General features: G+C 40.2%; 1 protein-coding gene across 1 annotated transcript; it reads right to left on the reverse strand.

The window, feature by feature from the left end:
- Positions 1–5,000: 5,000 nt before the first annotated feature.
- On the reverse strand, positions 5,001–19,011 carry FUNDC1 (FUN14 domain containing 1; the record flags this gene model as incomplete). Its single annotated transcript, XM_079533296.1, has 5 exons — positions 5,001–5,078; positions 6,731–6,859; positions 15,035–15,110; positions 16,942–17,098; positions 18,981–19,011. 5 exons carry the CDS (start codon positions 19,009–19,011, stop codon positions 5,001–5,003), a joined length of 471 nt encoding a protein of 156 aa, XP_079389422.1.
- Positions 19,012–20,517: the final 1,506 nt, after the last annotated feature.

The raw sequence follows: 20,517 nt of genomic DNA on the forward strand, positions 1-20,517 counted from the left end.
TTCCTTCCTTCCTTCCTTCCTTCCTTCCTTCCTTCCTTCCTTCCTTCCTTCCTTCCTTCCTTCCTTCCTTCCTTCCTTCCTTCCTTCCTTCCTTCCTTCCTTCCTTCCTTCCTTCCTTCCTTCCTTCCTTCCTTCCTTCCTTCCTTCCTTCCTTCCTTCCTTCCTTCCTTCCTTCCTTCCTTCCTTCCTTCCTTCCTTCCTTCCTTCCTTCCTTCCTTCCTTCCTTCCTTCCTTCCTTCCTTCCTTCCTTCCTTCCTTCCTTCCTTCCTTCCTTCCTTCCTTCCTTCCTTCCTTCCTTCCTTCCTTCCTTCCTTCCTTCCTTCCTTCCTTCCTTCCTTCCTTCCTTCCTTCCTTCCTTCCTTCCTTCCTTCCTTCCTTCCTTCCTCCCTCCCTCCCTCCCTCCCTCCCTCCCTCCCTCCCTCCCTCCCTCCCTCCCTCCCTCCCTCCCTCCCTCCCTCCCTCCCTCCCTCCCTCCCTCCCTCCCTCCCTCCCTCCCTCCCTCCCTCCCTCCGTCCTTCCTTCCTGCCTCCCTCCCTCCCTCCCTCCCACCCACCCACCCACCCACCCACCCACCCACCCGGAGCATTTCCACAAGCAGCATATTTAACTCCTTAGCAACAATTTAAAGCAAACTTTGAGATGAGAACCCGGTGTCTTCCCACACTCGTACAAAAGCTGAGGAACATCCACAGGACAGAATCACAGAATCATTAAGGTTGGAAAAGACCTCTAAGATCACACAGTCCAACCACCAGCCCATCCCCACCATTCCCACTGCCCATGTTCCTCAGTGCCACATCCACACGATTCTTGAACATGTCCAGTGATGCTGACTTCACCACCTCCCAAGGCACCCTGTGCCACTGCCTCACTGATCTTTCTGAGAAAAAACAGTTCCTAACAGTCAACCCTAACCTCCCCTGAATGCACCAACGGAGGAGACCAGGACTTTGTGCCAGAGCACCTGGCTTGGTGGGCTGGGTACTGCTCAAGGGAGTGGGAGAAGTTTCTCAGCAAGGAGGAACTTTCCTTGAGCTCTAACCCAGAGCTGTCAGCTGGCAGTCCAGGAGCTGTGTCAGTTGCAGGGTTTATTCCTCAGCTGGTGCTTTTTCACAGACTACATGCTATGTATGTTATGAAGCATGCACAGGCACCAATTTTAAATTACAGAATTGACTTCTGCAGCTTATTCTGTACACATCCCCCTTTTTAAGACCTTACGACAAATGAACATAGAACGCAGCTGTCTCAGTCTGGCTGATAAAACAAAAACAGCCTTCAAAGACTTAGCCAAATTCTGTCCACTTAAAGTTCAGTAATAAAATCACAATGATTTTGACCAAGCAGTCATATTACTTTAAATTAAAACCTGATGTTGCTTTAACTAAAATAATTTTTAAAATTAGATCATGTCATTAAGATAATGCAAAATGAATAGATGATTTATAGTCGAGCTTTTCCAAAACTCATTATTCAGTAAACTTTCAACAGATGTTCACTGCATCGCAGAGGGATATGTGGCATGCCTTGGTGAATCATTTAGCTGCATGTTCAATTCTGAAGTGACTGATAACAACTGCTTGAGGCAAAAAGATATACAAACTGCAAAAGCGAAGGCAGAAAAACCACTAGAATGATTTTATCTTGAACTTCATCAAGCAGTATTAGCTACGGCCAGAGAAACAAGATTTTGCTTTTTCCTCTTTAAATGTAACCGAGCACTCCTGTGATGTAGGTGAACATTGCTGCATCTTTCTTTGAATGGAGCCTGCTTCTTTGTTTCAGCAGCACACAGTGGAAACATTTTCCATTCCTTTGTGAACACATCTCTCTCTGGTGGGTTCACGTTTATCCCCCTGAGTTTTCCTATAGTTCTCCAATTGCACAACCAGAATACTCTCTGGGCTTCTCCCTTCCAATTTACCCCTTCACTAATCTACGTTTTTCTTAAAACAATCCTTCCTGATTGTCTGCTTCTTAAAATGAATGATCTCTTTTTCCCTTAAAATGGTCTTATATTTTTTCTTCAGTCTTTATTTCACTCTCTTCTGAATCTTCTTTACCTCCATGAGGCTTTGTCAGAGAGGATAATAGCAACTCTGAAATCATTCCAAGGAGGACTGTACCACCAGAACATCAAACTGCTGTGATGTTCCACTCCATTTTTGAGGTGCCATCACCTTTTTTTTTGGCTGCAACATTACAGAGAATTCAGCTGTATACAGGGACACACAAGTCCTTAGTCTGAGCTGACACACAATAGACACTTCTTTTATGTCTTATTTCTTCATGTCTATTGCTACTCCATCACCTGCTCTACCGGCATTTGCGGTACTCCCCATCACCAATCCAGACCTGAGGAACAGCAAAGAACTTTGCAAATACTGCAGTGCCAGCAGCCCTTATTTTCCTCAAGTCATTAATGCATTACGTAAGGCCAATTCTTATACAAACCACCAGCCTTCAATGTGCAATTACACCATTTCTCCATTATTTTGTCTTTCAGCCAATTTCACATCTACCACAATATAATGCTTCTTATTCCAAAGGCTTTGAAAAAAATAAAATAAGAAAAAAATATACAAATCTAGTTCAATCATGTAGTTTTTTATTCACTGAGAACCTCAGATAACAGCAATAGGATAGCAAAACATTCCTCAGCAGAAATTGGGCTTACAGACTGCTATGAAAGTTATTTTAAATTCTGCTTTTAACTATGAAGCACATTCCTTGGTCACAGCAGCCTTTTCAGAAAGGACTCTACAATACACTCCCTTGAAATCCTTCTGTGCAATAGAATGCTTTTTAAATGCTCGTCTATAGGTCTATGTATTGGGGTAGTCACTTCAGTCTCAGATCCCTTCAAAACATCCAGGCTCCCCCCAGCCAGTCTGTGTGATGTGCACCACTTGGCTGCAGGTAACTCTTGAGATGCCAAAATCCATTAACTGCATCAGCAGAAAACAATACAGTGATCACCTTCCCAACATTGCTTGGATTGAATACTAAGGAAAAGACACTTTCACACCGTACTATTTTCGTCATTCTTTAATCCCAGATGAGCTGGCCTTCTCTGGGCTTCTCCCTTCCAATAAACTGCAACAATTTTTACATTGCTGTAGAAATTCACCTTCTAAAAACTAAAAACCTTCAGATGTTAACATTATTTGTGGTTGTGTTCGCTAGTGTTTCTTTTTTTTTTTTTCCCTTTTCTTGTGGGGTTTGTTTGTTTGTTTTTCTTTGTGTTTTAATATCCACAAAGTCTTCAAGAGGTTTTAGCTTAACTAAATCCTTAAGCACGGCAGGCAGGCATGCATGACGTGCTTCAGAACTTACCCTGGCCAGATGCATAGATGTGAAGTTAACCTACAGTACAGGCCTCTGAAGTCCACAGTTGCCCTAATCTAAATATATGTTAGCTTACAACAGCCAAGGCCTTTCTTGTAGAGTCCACTGGATGGATGTTCATCACACGTCTTACATGTCAGAAGTTCATATTCAGCCATCAGATGGCTAATGCATCACTACCACAGTTCAAACATTTAACTGAGAACCCAGCACAACCTGCACGAGGCAGGCTCAGTTTCACATTAACTTGTTGGTAGAATATTTAAGCAGAAAAAACAGGGCCTTGGGTAAAAGGTTCACAAGCCTGAAATGCAGAAACATGTACAAAGTACGTGTTTGGATTCCCAACTTCTTGAAGATAATCTTGCAACAAATTACCTAAACCACTTTAAAACCCTGCTTCAGAATTAATTTTCCAGCCTTTCTACAGCTATGCTTCCAATCTCCTTTAGAGTCTGCCTCCCGCTTTGATCTGTCAAAGATGGAGAACAACCACATCCAGCAGTTCCATTCGCTTTGCCAGACTTCAGAAGAAATAGGCACTCTTCCAATAAGCTGACTGAACCCAATCTGTACCCTAGCTTCTCCATAGCTGACACTCTGGGAACTGGAAGTCAGATTTTAAAAAAAGTCTATGTTGGGCAGAACATAGTGCCAATAGAGGTGAATATGAAAGTGAGCATCATCTCTGATTTCACTTCCAGCTAAAAGGGACTGCAGGAGAAGCCTTGGGTTCACTCAAGGTACATCACAATGACGTGATACCAAGCCCTGCGAAGTACTAACCCTTGCAAAGTACTAACCCTTGCAAAGTGCTCATATCAGAAGCTTCAGCACTTCATTTCACCATCTACTCATGTCTGAAATGACCTCTACAGTTTACCGAGTATGGAACAAGCATCAGATCATTTGCATCATTTGCAACAATTTGCACCACAATTTTATCGATGAGTTTATCCATGTCTACACATCTGGGAAAAACAATGTAGACATGCACTTAGAACAGGAATCGCAGGTAACTTGCAAATATTCGTACCAGATGCCCACAGGCTGTGAAATGAGACATTCTCTATGCATACAATGGCCAGAGTCAAAGTTAATTTTCACCTTTAATGAGCTCATGATTCTTTGTTATTTAATACTCCATAAAAAGAGTATTACAGATTTAAAGATTATTGCAGTGACTTTGAAGAACACAGCCAGCCATCAGGCTGGAACTACAGTATCATATACATTATGCAGTCATTGATACTATCTACTACAGCATGAAGAAAAATACTTTGAAAATAAACAGTATTTACTTGCAAACATAGAAATGGAGCTTTCTTTCTTACAGTATGGTTACATACCTATATTCCAAGAATAACATTTTAAAAATGCCAGATCTTGAAAGGTCATAGATAAAAAGTCATGATGACGATGAACCAGTTTTGCCCCAAAATGCTTTTAATGAGCACGCTGCAGTTTTTCAGCAAATCCTAGTTTTGCCAAGCTTCAAGAGGCAGAAGCCTAAAATGTAAAAGCTTCCAAGTTGTCTACCTAGTCCTCTCATCTTGCTCTGGAGGGCCCAGTGATCCACGCTGCTTTCTGACAGCGTGTCACCACAACTGTTCTTTGATGCGAATGCCATCACGAAGAGATGGTTCAGATCCTTACGATGCAAGGCCCAACAAAAAGCCTCCAACAAATCCACTGGAGACCACGATGTTCTGTTTGATAAATTCTGTTGACTGAGAAGAAAAACAGCATGCGTCAAGAACTGAGCCCATTGTGTCTGACTGTAGCATTTAATACCTTCATCACAACTGCCTGGAACAAGCATAGTGAAACTGAGAGGGTGGTTACTAACAGGTTTGAAAATACAAACAGTTAGGTGGCAACTTCTGGCAACAATGGAGTGAAAACTGACTCTAGACTGAGTTTAACAATACGTTTACAATACAGGTAGCATTTGGAGAGTTTAACTACTAAGCAATTCTCTATTCTCTAAGCAATACTATTCATGGAATAGTAATTCCATGTCAATGCCACTCTTTTTATTAAAACCAGAGAGTTGTTTTACAAACCTGGCAAAAAAAACCCCAAAACACATATGAGTACTATCATCATTTCAAATTAAATCACACACATACAAAAAAAGTTAGTATAAAATTAATGTTCTTTTGGAAGACAGAGGCATTGGAAAATGATATACTTCACTCCATGTGAGCTAATTTCTTAGCAATTAATCCTACAAAAACCACATGTTTTTTACAAGATTTCATGAAGTAATCACTGAATACAGCACATATCGAACAGATGCCATTTCATAAACCCTTCACTTTGAACACTTCAAATTAGCAGCTAGTACACAATTAGAAAAAAAAAAGTGATGTAATTTGAAAAAGGGAAACAAGCCACCATGTCCTGCCCATTTCTGCTGTGAAATGGAGAACAGGCTAAGCTATCTGGGGTACAGAAAAAGCCAGAAAATCACCTCTCTTGAATTTCCACTCCAAACCCACATTAAAATGGATGATAATTTTTAGCAACCTAACTATCAGATTTAGTATGAGACATAAAAGCTCCTTAATTACAAAGCTCAATGTGGCTGCTTATTTCATGGTTGTCTGCAGCACATTCCAGGTCAGGAATCACAGCTGCAGAGAAAAAAACTTGCAGTACCTATATGGCATTTGAAAAAGTACTAGAATATGCCAAACTTTTTTGTGTGTGTGTGTGTGAAAGACAGAAAGATATAAAGGCTCTTTGAAGGAAAAGAGAAAATGGCCTCACTGACACTGATCAGAAAGAATTCACCTCTTTTCAACATAGCATGTAACAGATTTTGAAGACAGACACTCTTCACACATGAAAATGAGACTGACAAAAAAAATACAACTCATTGCAAAACACTTATTGCTTGTCATGAGGAAGAGAGGTCAGTTTTGTCTAAATAAAGAATTTGTGATCAGTGGATTAAGCCTAACCCCTTTTTTAAAAAAAAAAAAAAAAAATTATTTTTTGGTATTTGAAGCTACCATGTTTTAACCATACACCCTCAACTTTCCACAGTATCTTGAGCCAAGAATGTGCAGAGACTAACTGGCAAAGCCAACAGGAGCCCCTACATCACTCCTAAGTTAACAGTTAATACTAAGCTAATTTATTATACACATCATTGTGTGATAACAATATAAAAGTGAACAAAATACCTAACTAAATAAAAAAGCACACACCAAAAACTTTTAATAAGGTATACACCCTGGTACCTTCCCATGATAATCAGAACTATGTGGTGCAAAACCAAGGAACTATTTTCTACTGAGCACGACATGCAGGGGAAGATAAAAAAAAAACCCACAAAACTGGCTGGCAAGAAGGTGCATCACCACAGACTTACCTCTTCAATTAGAGTATTGATTTCAGGCGCTGCCTTATTTGCACGCTTTTTTAACTGTTTTTTTGCCTTGTTTACATCTTTCTCAACTCTCTTCCAGTCAACTTGTACATATCCACTATGACTAGCGATCTAGGAAAATAAACTGTAGTTAGTACTGTTCTAATTAACATTTTCTGAATCAGAATATGCTAGCTTTGTGCTTACAAAATTTGCTTGCATTGTTTAAATATTGTTTTCTGCTTTTTTTTTTTTTTATTTTTTAAATTATAGATAAAGGAAAAGACATTCCTCAAATTACAACAGGCACTCCAAACACTAACATCTTCTTGCCGTAAGAGCAACTGAAAATGAGCAAGTAATTGCAAAGTTCAACAGACTGTTAATTTTACCAATTTTCTATTGTTTGCTTATAAAAACCTTCATTTTTTTTTTCCTTCAGCACTCCATGAAACTTTAATTGCAAGAATAGGAAAGCAAAGTAAATTTACAGGACAAAAATTATTTTAAAAGCAAGTTCCATTTTAGTTTCTCTCAAAATTGTGGAACTCTAACTTGTGACAGCATATTTGTGGCTAGTAAGAATCACACTTAGAAATAATGAGAACTATTATCTTACATCATTTAAACTGTCTAACAAATAAGTATTTGAAAATAAAATTCTACAAAACAGAGACCGTAAGCAGAAAAAATGAAACACAAACACTGCAAATGCTGTGACATGAGTTAGCTGTGAGGTTCCATAGTGCATTCAATCGTCATCCCAAACTTTCTCTTATTCAGATTTACTCCTGAAAAAGGGAAAATGTTCTGCTACTCAGCTGTCAGTCCTCTCAAGTTTTCTCAAAACAATTCAGAAAATACATATTTCAATGCTTATAACAACATAGCCTAAAAACCAGGCAATTACTGCATATTCTAGGTACAGTTAAAATAATAATAATTAAAAAAAATCCTCATCAGCTGGAAAAAGAGGAAAATCAAAACTAAGGATTACTCTCAGAGCATTCTCGTGGAGGAGCAGGCCACCTGTGGCTTGGACAGATGCACTCTTTGCTGGGTAAAGAACTTGCTGGGTAAAAAGGACTTTGCTGGGTAAAGAATGGCCGGATGGCTGGGCTGAGTGGCGCTGAATGGAGCTAAATCCAGCTGGTGACCGGTCGTGAGTGGTGTTCCCTGGGGGCCAGCACTGGGGCCTGTCCTGTTCAGTACCTTTACTGATTACTTGGACAAGGGGATTGAGTGCACACTCAGTAAGTTTGCAGATGGCATCAAGCTGAGAGGAAGCGTCAACCTGCCTGGGGGAAGGAAGGCCCTACAGAGGGATCTGACTGAATTGCAGGGCTGAAGCCAATGGGATGAGGTTCAACAAGACCCAGTGCCACATCCTGCGCTTTGGCCACAACAACAGGCAGTGCTACAGGCTTGGGGCAGAGTGGCTGGAAGACTGTGTGAAAGAAATGGACCTGGGAGTATTGGCTGACAGCTAAACATGAGCCAGCAGCGTGCCCAGAAAGGCCAGCAGCATCCTGGCTTGTACCAGAAATAGTGTTGCCAAAAGGAGCAGGGAAGTGATCATCCCTCTGTACACAGGTCAGGTGAGGCCGTACCTTGAGTGCTGTGCTCAGTTTTGAACCCCACACTATGAGAAAGACATTGAGGCCCTGCAGTGAGTCCAGAGAAAGGCAATAAAGCTGTGAGGGATCTGGAACACAAGTCTGATAGGGAGCAGCTGAAGGAACTGGGATTGTTCAGTTGAGAGGAGGCTCAGGGGAGACATTATTGCTCTCTACAACAACCTGAACACAGGTTATGATGAGATGGGGGCTGGCTCTTCTCCCATGTAAAACAGTGATAAGAGGGAATAGCCTCAAGTTGTGCCAGGGGAAAGAGACAGAAAGAGCAGAAAGAGCAGTGAGGCAATACACAGGCTGTCCAGGGAGGTGTGGATTCCCCACCTCTGGAGGTGTCCACGAAATGTTTAGATGCTGTACTGAGGCACATGGTTTAGTGGCAAAATACTGGTGGCAGGTGGACAGATAGACTGAATGATCTTGAAGGTCTTTTTCAACCCTGATGATTCTATGATTCCACGATTTTAACTGCTAAGACCAATAAACATAGACCACTACCTTTAAAGGTAAATGACTTACACAGAAACCAGTTCACAGAGAGCGAGATTTCTCAGACACTTTCCAAGGCCACGTTTATCAAATTCATGTAATTTATGTAAAAATATTCTATCCAAATGGTACAATTCACACATAATGAAATTATGTAGGACAGGTATTTAAGTATACAATATATTAAGCTTGGGATATCTTAGAATATAAAAAATCTATTAGCCTTGCCTGTCTAATGGAAAACCAATTTATGCATACAGGTGCTGGTGTTGTGATGCTAATTAAGGACTACCTATTTAGCATGAAGACACGAAAGAGGTTTTAAACCACACTGTGTTGCACATTCACTGACTGGAAGACAAACTAGGGAAAAGAAACAAATAACAACAACAACAAGATGCTGAGGTGGAGGCTAATTTTTTTTTTTTTTTAATGAATTCAAAATTACCATATGAATTTGAAGGAGGCCTGATTGTTGAAATGGCTCTTCTAACTCATAAATTAAAAAACTAAGCATGGACTTACATAAAGTTCAACACCATGCAAGAAATGCAAGCAAATACATTAGAAGCAGAATATAAATACAAGGCTTTAAAGGAAACAACCTATCATTAGGTCTAGTCTAATTAGCTCAGCTATCCATAAAGTACAGGCATGAGGCAGAAGTTTTTAATTAAGCTCATTTTAGCTAATAATTAGAGCTAACATTTTTGTCAGAACTCCAGTTTACACAAAAATAGCTATATTATATATATATTTATTTCTCCCTGAACTCAGGAGCAGAGATTTGAAGTTCTGCTTTTGAATCTTTGTATGTATCTATGTGGCCAATAGCTCTATGCCTTGGTGGAGGCTGGTAATGAATGGTGTCCCCCCCCCCAGGGGTTCATCTTGGGATTGGTACTCTTTAACATCTTCATCTATGACATACATCATAGGACTGAATGCACCCTCAGTAAAGTTTGCTGATGACGCCAAGCTAAGTGGCACGGTAGACAGAGAAGAAGAGGTGCTGCTTTGAGGAACCTTGATAAACTTGAAATGTGGACCCACGTGAACCTAACGGGGTTCAACAAAACAAAGTACAAGGTCTTGCACTTGGGTTGAGGTAATCCCAGTTAAGCACACATGCTGGGAGAAGAACTGCTTGAGAGTAGCCCTGTGGAGAAGGACTTAGGGATCCCTGCTGATGAAAAACTTTAAATGAGCAAGTCTGTGCTTACAGTCTGTAAAACCAATGGTATCCTGGGTTCCATCGTAAGAGGAGTGGCCAGCAGGATGAGGGAAGTGGTTGCCCCTCTACTCTGCACTTGTGAGGCCCCATCTAGAGTACTGTGTCTAGGTCTGGGGCTCCCAAAACAGGAAAGATGTGGAGCTGTTGCAGTGGGTGCAGAGGAGGGCCACTAAGATGATCCAAAGGCTGGAGCACCTCTCCCATTAAGACAGGATGAAGGAACTGAACTTGTTAAGCTTGAAGAGAAGGCTGCAGGGAAATCATGACCTTCCAACTAAAGGGAATTTATAAACATGAGGGAAATCAACTTTTTAAACTGGCAGATAGTAAGAGGGCAAGGGGGGATGGTTTTAAACTAAAAGAAGGGAGATTTAGATTAGATGTCAAGGGGAAGTTCTTTACTGAGAGAGTGGTGAGGTGCTGGCACAGGCTGGCCAGAGAGACCATGGATGCCCCATCCCTGGACATGTTTAAAGCCAAGGTGGGTGGAGCCCTGGACAACAATCTAATGCTTGACCTAGCAGCTGTCAACCCTGCCCATGGCAAGGGGGTTGGAACTCGATGATCCTTGAGGTCTCTTCTAACTCAAGCTCTTCCACAATTCTATGAAATAAGTAATAGAAGATAATGCTTTAAATATAAAATGTATAAATATGTGTTTTGAATACAAAATGTATAGATGTGAGGAAAAAGGTCTGTACTTCATGGCAGTGATAGTCACAGCCTGCGTCACATCTACTTTGGCTGCAGTCCTACTAATCCCTAAATTTGTATATAAATCCCTGTATTCGTATATAATAATTTGTATATAACCACAGAAACAACCTCAGTAAAGCCAAATGTTGGCGAAACTGACTTTTATTTTTAAATCCTAATTCATCATAGAAGAAAATACTACCTTACAGGCAAGGTTCCTACAATACGCATATAAATACAAATTCTTACAGTTCACTACTATTTTCAAAGCCAGTCCCTAAGATAATGGAGATAAAGTATTAATGTTCTATTATCATCATCTTCACACATACATAGCTATGTGACTACGAATGTATGTACATGCATATGTAACTCATACTAATAGACTACTTTTTTTAAAAGATCTTCCAGAAACTACTGGGAAAAAAAAGTATTTTCTAAAAAGATGATTAAAAATACATCAGTGCAAGATTATTAAAACTACCTGTATCTCTAGACTAATTGAAGGGAGCAGAGAATCTAAAGGGAAGATCTCATTTTGGGGGTGATACTGGATAGGTACGCAAGTAATCTGTTACCATGAACCATCATTAAGAGTAATGAGAAAATAATGTGCAAGAGCAAAAAAATGTGTATAGTAAGATGGGACAGCAGGATGGGAAGATTTGATTTCCTCAAAAGCACAATTTCCCTCATACTAAAGAAGCCTAGCCAAGCCCAGAAGCTCCCTGCAAGCTGCATGTTCTCAGCTTCTTGCTGTATTTATACAGGTAAGCAACCCTCACTGCTCTTGACAAGTTTCCAGAATAGACCTGATGAACCTCTAGCTTTGATATACAAAGATAAGGAGGGACTGAGAAATGATATTCCAGATGCTGCATTTTCAGCCACCATCCAACTGGCACAACAAATGCAAAACTGAACGCAGCTCTGTTATCAAGTCTCCAATCCAAAAGCACACTGCCCTCTCCTCGCTTCGCTGCAGCCCCACAGCATCATCAGAGAGTGGCACCAACATCTCTCTGCAAAATGTATAGACAAGGGTAGCTTACGGTTTGTTTTGTTGTGTTATTATTTTGTTTCTTATTTTTTCCTAAGTTAAAAAATTATTTAACAAATATGTGAAGTCAATTTATCATACTAATGAAATGACACAAAATATATCACTGAAAACACAGACAAATACATCATTTTATGATTAAGTAAGTCAACACAAAATGGAAAAGGTGGCAGTTAATGTGTTGAGTGCAGAGCAAAAAGCATTACTAAGGATGCAGGAATTTAAAAACATAGATCAGGCACTTGTTAAGAACTACAGTTTTAAGTAATTTATTATAGCAGAATGACATGGAGTTCATACTTCTCTGCTCTGCAGGATCTCACTGAACTATACACTGATCTCACTATATAACCAAAAGTTGGAGAAGGCAAATCCCTTAGGTTAGTATTTGAGTTGAGAAATTATGTTTTCCTTAGTACAGTGCACAGACATGGATTCATAACCAGCATACATGAAGAATCACATCTCTTAAAAAATAAATAGTTAAATGATCAAATCAAGCTGTTAAAAGAATCAGCAAAAAGATGTGATAACAGGTCTTAATTACAAAAACAAAGGCAAATTCCTTAATCTCATTTTTATTCTCCACAAACTACTTTTAAATCTTAATTAAGACTGAAAGAAACGTATGGATCATATACAAAAAACTGAGAAACCGTTTTGCTTCTTGTATAAACTGACACTTCAAAGTGCATTGCTTTCAGTTTCATACTAGATTTGTTCAGATAACATCACATGCTGGAAAAAAAAGAACCACCCTTTTTAAATTTCAGGACTGAAACGTTTTAGTGAATGGGCTTTACCCAAGAATGTTGCCTTCTGTAGTTCTTGTTTGAGCAGGTAATTACAATGTCAATATTGCAATCAGGAGCTTAACTGAAATCTGCAGCTTCAGAAAAGTGCAGAGATAAAAAGGAAGTTTCTAGTCACGTGCTGAAGTGTTCCTCTGCCCAGTTAGGGGATGCGCTGAACGTATATTCAAAATGAAATTAACACCACAATGTGTGATCTTTAGATGAAAAAATTAAAGACTACAGAAATGTAATTATACCATAGAATTTATGACTCAGCTTTCAAAATGCAAAATGCTTTGAATTGAAAAAGCAAGGCATTTATTTCAAATCCTTCCAAGAAAATCTGATCTTCCTTAATTAAAGATATAGACTAGATTCAAAATATGCAGCTTATTTTTTCCTCTTGGCTAATATTCCTTTTCAGATACACCGTAAATGAGATCAACTACGAAATCAGACACTCAAACAAATGGCAAACCAATTTAGTGTATAGACAGCTCCCTAAGCTTCACAGTTCAACAAGCAAAACACTGCATAAGTAATAAGTTTCAAGCAATTTCTATTCTTTTCTATCTACAGGTTTTAACTTTCCAGCTTCCTGTAGCAAGAAGCACTAACGCAGGGACTTGCAGGCAATGTTCTGCCTACTGCTCCTGGATTCCAAGCCTCTCTGTTCAGCAGACTCTACAGTCATATTTAGATAAATACTGACATTTAATGAGTTAAGACCAACAGCACGCTGTATGGGAAGAGAGATTCTGATATTTAACTTGGTGGAAAAGAACGATGAGTGCTTTCAAGATTCACTGACTATATATAAATTATATAAAACTTAAATATTCTCTCATGACGCAGAACTACACGTTGTGGGCTAAACAACTGAGGGGTTTTCAGATTGGTTCATTTGCTGCCATTGCACGCATTGCCAATAGATGTACACCTGTGTGCTCCTGAACCCTTTCTGATTCAATACACTTGTTAAATTCATTCCCTGTGTTTAGGTACAAGCCCAATAACCAAAGCTTTCCAGGATATTTAAACCTGCACCATGATGCACCATGCACCATGATGAAAGAGAACAAATAATACCATGAAGCTTCATATCAGAAGTGTTTCTCTTTGACTCCTTACATTGTTGTCGATGCTTGCTTTGAATAATTCAAAGTCAAGTAAATTGAAGATAACTGAAAGTAACTGAGTAATTGAAAACTACATATGTTCTGTACCTACTGAAAACAAGCTAAACCAAACAGTTTGAAAAGCATACATTCTCATATGGAATGGGATGCAGTGTTTATGTTTAACAAGGAAAAAAAAAAAAAAAGAAAAAAAAAAAAGGATGGTCATGAAAGAAGGAACTCATGCAACCGTTGACATCTTGTTGCATTACACAGTAGGAATGACAAGTCCTACACAAACAGTCCTGATCAACAGCTGGATCTAACAGCCATTGCCACCAAGGCAGCAAATAAAAGTGGAATGGCTTTTTCAGTAACATTCCAGGGCTGTGTTGGCAAGAATAAAAAGAAGCTATTTTTAATGCTCTGTCTAAAAAAAAAAAAAAAAAAAACAAAACAGAAAATATTGTATTATTTGAATGAACCCAAGCAGGCACCAGTCTATTTCTTCATTTAAAGAAAAAAGACAAGCCCACAAAGATGTGAAAAATGCTAGTAAAGGAATTAAAAGTTACTACTAGGCATCTCACAGAAGGACATGTGAAATTCTCCTTCACTTAAAGCCTTTTCATTTATTTGAAGGTTTTGGGGCAATATATATTAGGGCAATCCTCCCCTAATACAGTATCTGATGAAAAATGTAAATGGTTACACTAGATGACACCATAAGATTTTTAGACTTGAAATTTAGTTGAACAGAGGAATGCAATGAAGCTATCAGACTTTCAGAGGTTTAGTGAAAAAGCTAGTGAAGAAATCTTGGGGAGAAAAAGGAAAAGCGTGGCTTTATAACTGGACCAGAGTACATCTTCCAAGTGACTGCCAATGCAGCCCAGTTTTCTCAAAGCACTGATAGAATTTAAAGATCTATTTTAAATAAATACAGCTTACATACCCTATCTCTCTAAGCATAGGTTTGAAGGAAATTCCTCTAATCTGAAAATGTTGAATCACATACAGCATCAATTTCCCTACAAAGGTTTCTTCTGGCTTAACACAAATTATGGTACAGGATGGAATAAATTCTGGTTTAGCACTTTTTTTTTCTTTGCTTCTTTTGCACACAGTTTTCCATCTGAAATCAAGTTGTGGATTGGTAACACGAAAAAGATGAAGTAGATAAGAAGCCTTCCAAATTAAATTTTACCCAGCAGCTGAGTTTTTTTCCTACTGATTAAGTAAATAATGTTTGCCAACTTATAAAGCATGAAATTCTACATACTTGAAGCAGAAGAAAGCCACCACCTACTGCAGTTGCTGCAAGCTTTCCGACTTTCTGGAACAAAAATCCCGCACACCTTAGGAGAACAAAACAAAAAGCCAGTCCAATGAAGTTGTCTGCTGAACAATGCTGCAGTCCAAAATTCCTGACGGCGACAATTACCATTACGTTTTTCGTTTAACAAAGCAAGTGTATCATTTCACATTTATAAAACTTCAGAATATTTAATACAAGCAATGTTTAATGACTAATGCCCAAGGCAAAACAACATGAGCAATGGTTGCTAGTTTATGGCTGCCCAATGGCCCCTTTAAGCTAAGCTTGAGATCTCCAGGCTTCGTGTATACATAAAAGCTGCATGCTGCTATTGAATACAACACTTTAATAAAGCACAATATAGTAATATAAATGTGCCATTATAACTATTCCCAAGTGTTAGGTTAATATATTTTACTATCGTTTATTCAGCTACACAATCTATTGCTTACATCCCAGCTAAAAAGAAGTTACAAACCTATAACAAGAGCTAAAAGCTGGTGGAAAAACAGGAGAATGAAACAGGGAAGGGTGCTCTCTTGAGAGATAGCATTTTCAATGGTCTATTTTTAATGGATCAAGGCAACTAGCAATTCAGAAATTCATTCTAAATGTGCCCCCATCAAATGGGGACCAGCAGAGATACCAGTATAAGAGAACAGTTTAGGGAGAAAGGTGCCTATGGAGGTTATTCCCTCTAGTTCCCAAACTGGGCCAACTGCAAAGCCAAAGCCAAAGCCAAACTCAAGCTCCAAGCAGAATGTGGTTGCTTGGGATCCCACATCCTACTCCATGAGGTGCAGGATATTTCCAAGGCTGACAGTCCCATGATCTCAGCAGGCACATCCTCTGGGGTATGTTCTGCCCCTCCTAATCTCACACACTGTATTATTATTATTATATATATATATTTTAACTCTGTATATGAACTATTTACATACAAAACACACACATACGTATATACACATACACAGATACTGAAATACAGTTTCCAAGTCTTTCAATTAGCCATTTTTATGGAATGCCAGACCCCATTAACTAGAAATTTCCTAGAAATTTCAGAGTTTGTGTATATACATCTGCAGAAGTTATTTTAGAGGTAAATCAAACACTAGATTGAAAGCTCAGCCTACATTCCCTACGCAGTACTAAACATATACATCATCATTTCATTTTTAACCCATTTCACTTTCCAAAGCTCGCTTTCTGTGCAACCATAATGTTGTTTTCTACTGAACACTACTGCAGAAAACAAATACTAGTCAAGTACCTTTCACAAATAACAAATACCTTGACTTAAAGACTGTGGCCCCATTCTGCAATTTCTATTCTCATACACACAGTCTGCCTGTCACCATAAATTATTTTAGCATAGCTATGTTGTAGTAGCTGCTCTCATGTTAAGAGAAGAGACACCATTAAGCTGTTCAAAATGGCTCCAGTTAAATTTAGGGCAACAAAGACATCGCTTTAAAATGAGGCCCACAAAGATATATTCTGACACACATTCCTGTCTTCATTTCTGTCACCAATAAAATACACCTTAGCCATAGTATCACAACTAAGCCTCTAAATCTACACTAGTAAGTAAATCTGCTTTTCCACAGAAGTAAAAATTACATGCAGTAGATTTCCATTTACTCCTAAAAACTTCTAGAGTTCTGCCATTTCTTCAAATCCTTTTTGCAATAGCTGGTATGCGTTCCCTTAACTGGTGTGTTTTACTACAGAATGACCTTAGAATGAGGAGAAAGTGATAAAGGGAAGTCTGTTAGACAAAATACATGTATATGCTTCAAACAGCCTTGGAAATAGCTCTTCAAAATACAGTTAAGAGGCCCAGTGCAGTTATGAAAGTAACATTCCCTCACCAGCCAGTCACTCCACCCATCACAATCTGCGTAGCTACAGAGTATTTTTCTACAATTGGTCCTGAATTCCGGCCAAACAAACGATTCCACCAATGGTGACGCCTTGCATATTCTGTTAGATCCAACACTTCATAGGAATCATCATCGCTTTCGTGTTCTAAAAAAGAATGAAGAAGAAAGGAAATAAGTTATTTTCTTAATTACACAGCGCACTAACGTTCTATCAAAAAAACCAAACCAAACCAACCCACCAACAAAGAAGCAAACATTAACAGAACCATATATGGCATTTAAAGCTAACAGAATAGCTTTAAATGCCATATAAGGTCCAGAGGCTAACAGAGCAAATTAGTTTAAGATTTTATGTCATTAAGCTTCAATACAAGACGACAGCAAAGGTATAATCCATAAAATCCATGCCTGGCACAGAAGAACAGGAATCCCTCTGTTCAAGTGGAGGAACTAAGGCATCACATGAAGCTAGCAGGCAGCTGGTTGAACTCAAAAAAAAAAAAAAAAGAGGGAGTCCTCCCTGCTTCTCCTCCAGGTCTGGCTGACCCGCAGAACACCTTGCTGCAGGATGCTGCAGGTACCAAAAGCTGATTGTGGACTCCAAGTAACAAAAGAATAAATTAAAGGTTTTAAAAAAAAAATATATAGTCATCAAGGGCTATCAGACAAAGGCAACAACCAAAGCTGATGAGGTCCTGAGTAGAAGATCAAAAGAAACACTTTGAGAAACTATCTCAATAAGCTTTACAACAAGCTGTTATTCTTTCTTACTTCATTTTGGAGCTAATGGCTTTCATGTGTACAGCTTTTATCTGACACAGTACAATTGCAGTGATAATCTTAAGCCATTTGCAACACATCTAACTTAAGAGAAAGCACAGGCTTTTCTTTTCCATAGTCCAAAGTTCTGAAAGACTGAGAATTCCCAGCCTTGTGGGAATTCACAGCAGCTTGACTAATTAGCCAAGAACAGGCACTTGAGTTCCTGTTCTGAAACAGATGAAATAAATTAAGCTAGGAATTCAATTAAGTTCTGCAATTTCTGTATAATTCTGTCAACGTTTCCAAACTAGGCCTCCTACAACTTCAAATTAAACATCATAAACACCACTTCCATTCAAACATCAAAGGGAATAGATGGTCTACTTTCATAAAGGAACATTTTAAAAACGTATCATAGTTCTCTATGGATATATACAGGAATTAAAATCTGGTTCAGTTATGAATACCTAAGGTGAAACTCAGCTCGGCAACAATGCTGAGACATCAGTAAGAGAAGCCACATTACTACCTGGAATCTTAATAACTGGGGATGTAAGCATTCTGTCAGGATGCTGGCAGTCTATTTTTAACGCTACTAATTGTGACTGAAGTGCTAAGAACGCAGGCAATACACACGCAGGTATGAATTCTTTCCCTCCCTGCTCCCAGTTACTGAAACACAAATAATTAGAGCCATAATGGTAAAAGTTGCTACGGAAGGTTCTTTCCAGCTTTCAAGTGCTGATGGTTCACGAGCAGGTAACACGATATTAATAACGTAGGGGCAGTATTAAGCCACAGCTCACACGAATAACGCGTTCTATGGCCAACAGCGCTGCCTGATGATGCCCCGCTGCTACACGACCTTCTCTGTACGTGACATTAAGCTCACCCTTCGCAGCCATACAACTGTTAGCAGTTTAAACCCACGCGCCTCAGCACCGGCGCACGAACACAGCAGGTGACGGGGATGCTAAGGACGCCGCTCCCGTTCCCACAGCGCATCGAGACAAACCCGTGCGGACCCCACGGCCGCGCATCGAGGAATTCCCCCCGACATCCCGCTTTCGGGCCGCCCTTCGCCCCGCCCACAGGGCCGGCGATAACCCGGGGACGGGAGGAACGTGTGCGGGCCGGAGCACAAGCGATCCTCGCCTGCTCCCGGCACAGAGGGGCAAAGGCCGCTCTTGGCCCCCAGCGCAAGGCCGGCTGCCGGGCCTCCGCCCCTTCCCCGCGAGTGGCCGGGTCCCCGGGAGCGGACTGACCTGGAGCGCTGCGCGGCCTCCGCGCCGCCATGTTAGCTGCTGTTGACGGCGGAGCTGGGCCCGAAGCCGCGCCGCTCCACCCCCCGCGGCCGCTCTGCGCTGCTGGCGGCCGTCTCCTCTGCGGCCGCGCGGTGGTAGCGCGCATGCGCCCGCCGTCCTTGCTACCCGAGCGGGCAGCGGGGCGTGAGATGACGTCACAGGCAGCGAGGGTCTCCGCGGCCCGAGGGATTGTGGGGGATGTAGTTCTGCCAGGAGGGCGGCCATTTGGGCCTAGGGGTCTCACGGCGTGGGGTTCTCAGCTGCCCGTACCCTTCCTCTCCTCTCCAGTCAGGAGTTAAAGTGAGGGGGCCTAGTACAGGAGCCTTCCGATGGCACACTGCAGCTGGAGGCCTGTGTCCCTTGGCAGGTCCCTTTGGCATTGTGCGGTCAAAATGGTTCCACCCCCCATAGCAGTCCCTCTTTGTACCAGGTCTGCTGCTTGGGCAAGGCCTCTGTGGTGGTCTTTTCAACCTTAATGATTTTATTATTCTATGGTAAGTAGTCATAGAATCATAGAATCACAAGGTTGGAAACGACCTACTATGTCATCTAGTCCAACCGCCCTCCCATCACCATTGCTACCACAAGCACAACACCATGTCTCGTAGCTCCTCATCCAGACACCTCTTGAACACTGCCAGGAACAGTGACTGCACCACCTCCCTGGGCAGAAAGAAACCTCAGAAGAGTTCTCATTGTGAAGCAGTGGCAATAGTCTTTGCAGATGGCACAAGAAGCAGCTCTGGCTGTCTGTACGCAACACAGACTTTCCAAAATACATATCTTATTGTCATAGGTATCAGGCATCATATAAAAATTAACAACTGCAAAAAGAACACAAAACGCCATCTCCTTAAATAACAAAGATTAAAGTAAATGTGGGCTGAGAAAGAAGTGAAATTGAGAATCATTTAAACCTCAGTTTACTCCTTCCTTCAGTGCAAAGTTGGGTGCTAATGATGTTTGCTGAGTGAGAAGCCACACAACGTTATTTTACTGCTTTTTTTCATTTTTTTATTCTGTGCAGTTCTGTACAATCTTTATACTAATAATATAGAAGTAGATGGCCTGATAAGTATGGTTTCAGGAACTTTGTGGTAATATAAACATCTAGAAAGTAAAGGAGTTCAAGTGTTATAAATAATAACATTGGAAACTTCCTATTTAAAGATGCTTATAGGCTCTGATTTGGGTTCTCGTGCTTCCAATACACATTTTCTTCAAAACTGTATAACTGCCAATTATAATTAAAAAACCCTACATTTTCCCTTGTTGTAAAGTTTGGGGTTTTTTTTTAATGGAGACAAATCTCTTAACACGTGAACGAAACACTTGAGATTCTAATTAACTTCTTGATTATACCAGCCTTAACAGACACAAAAAGAATAGAAAAACAAATTCTACATGAAGGTACTTCTTAAACCATCGCTGGGACTGAAAATAGCATATAAAATAGTGGCTTGCATATTAACTGATTTTTATTACAAATGTTTGCCAT

Source organism: Tetrao urogallus, assembly GCF_951394365.1.
Source record: "Tetrao urogallus genome assembly, chromosome: 1".
Classification (NCBI taxonomy): domain Eukaryota; kingdom Metazoa; phylum Chordata; class Aves; order Galliformes; family Phasianidae; genus Tetrao; species Tetrao urogallus.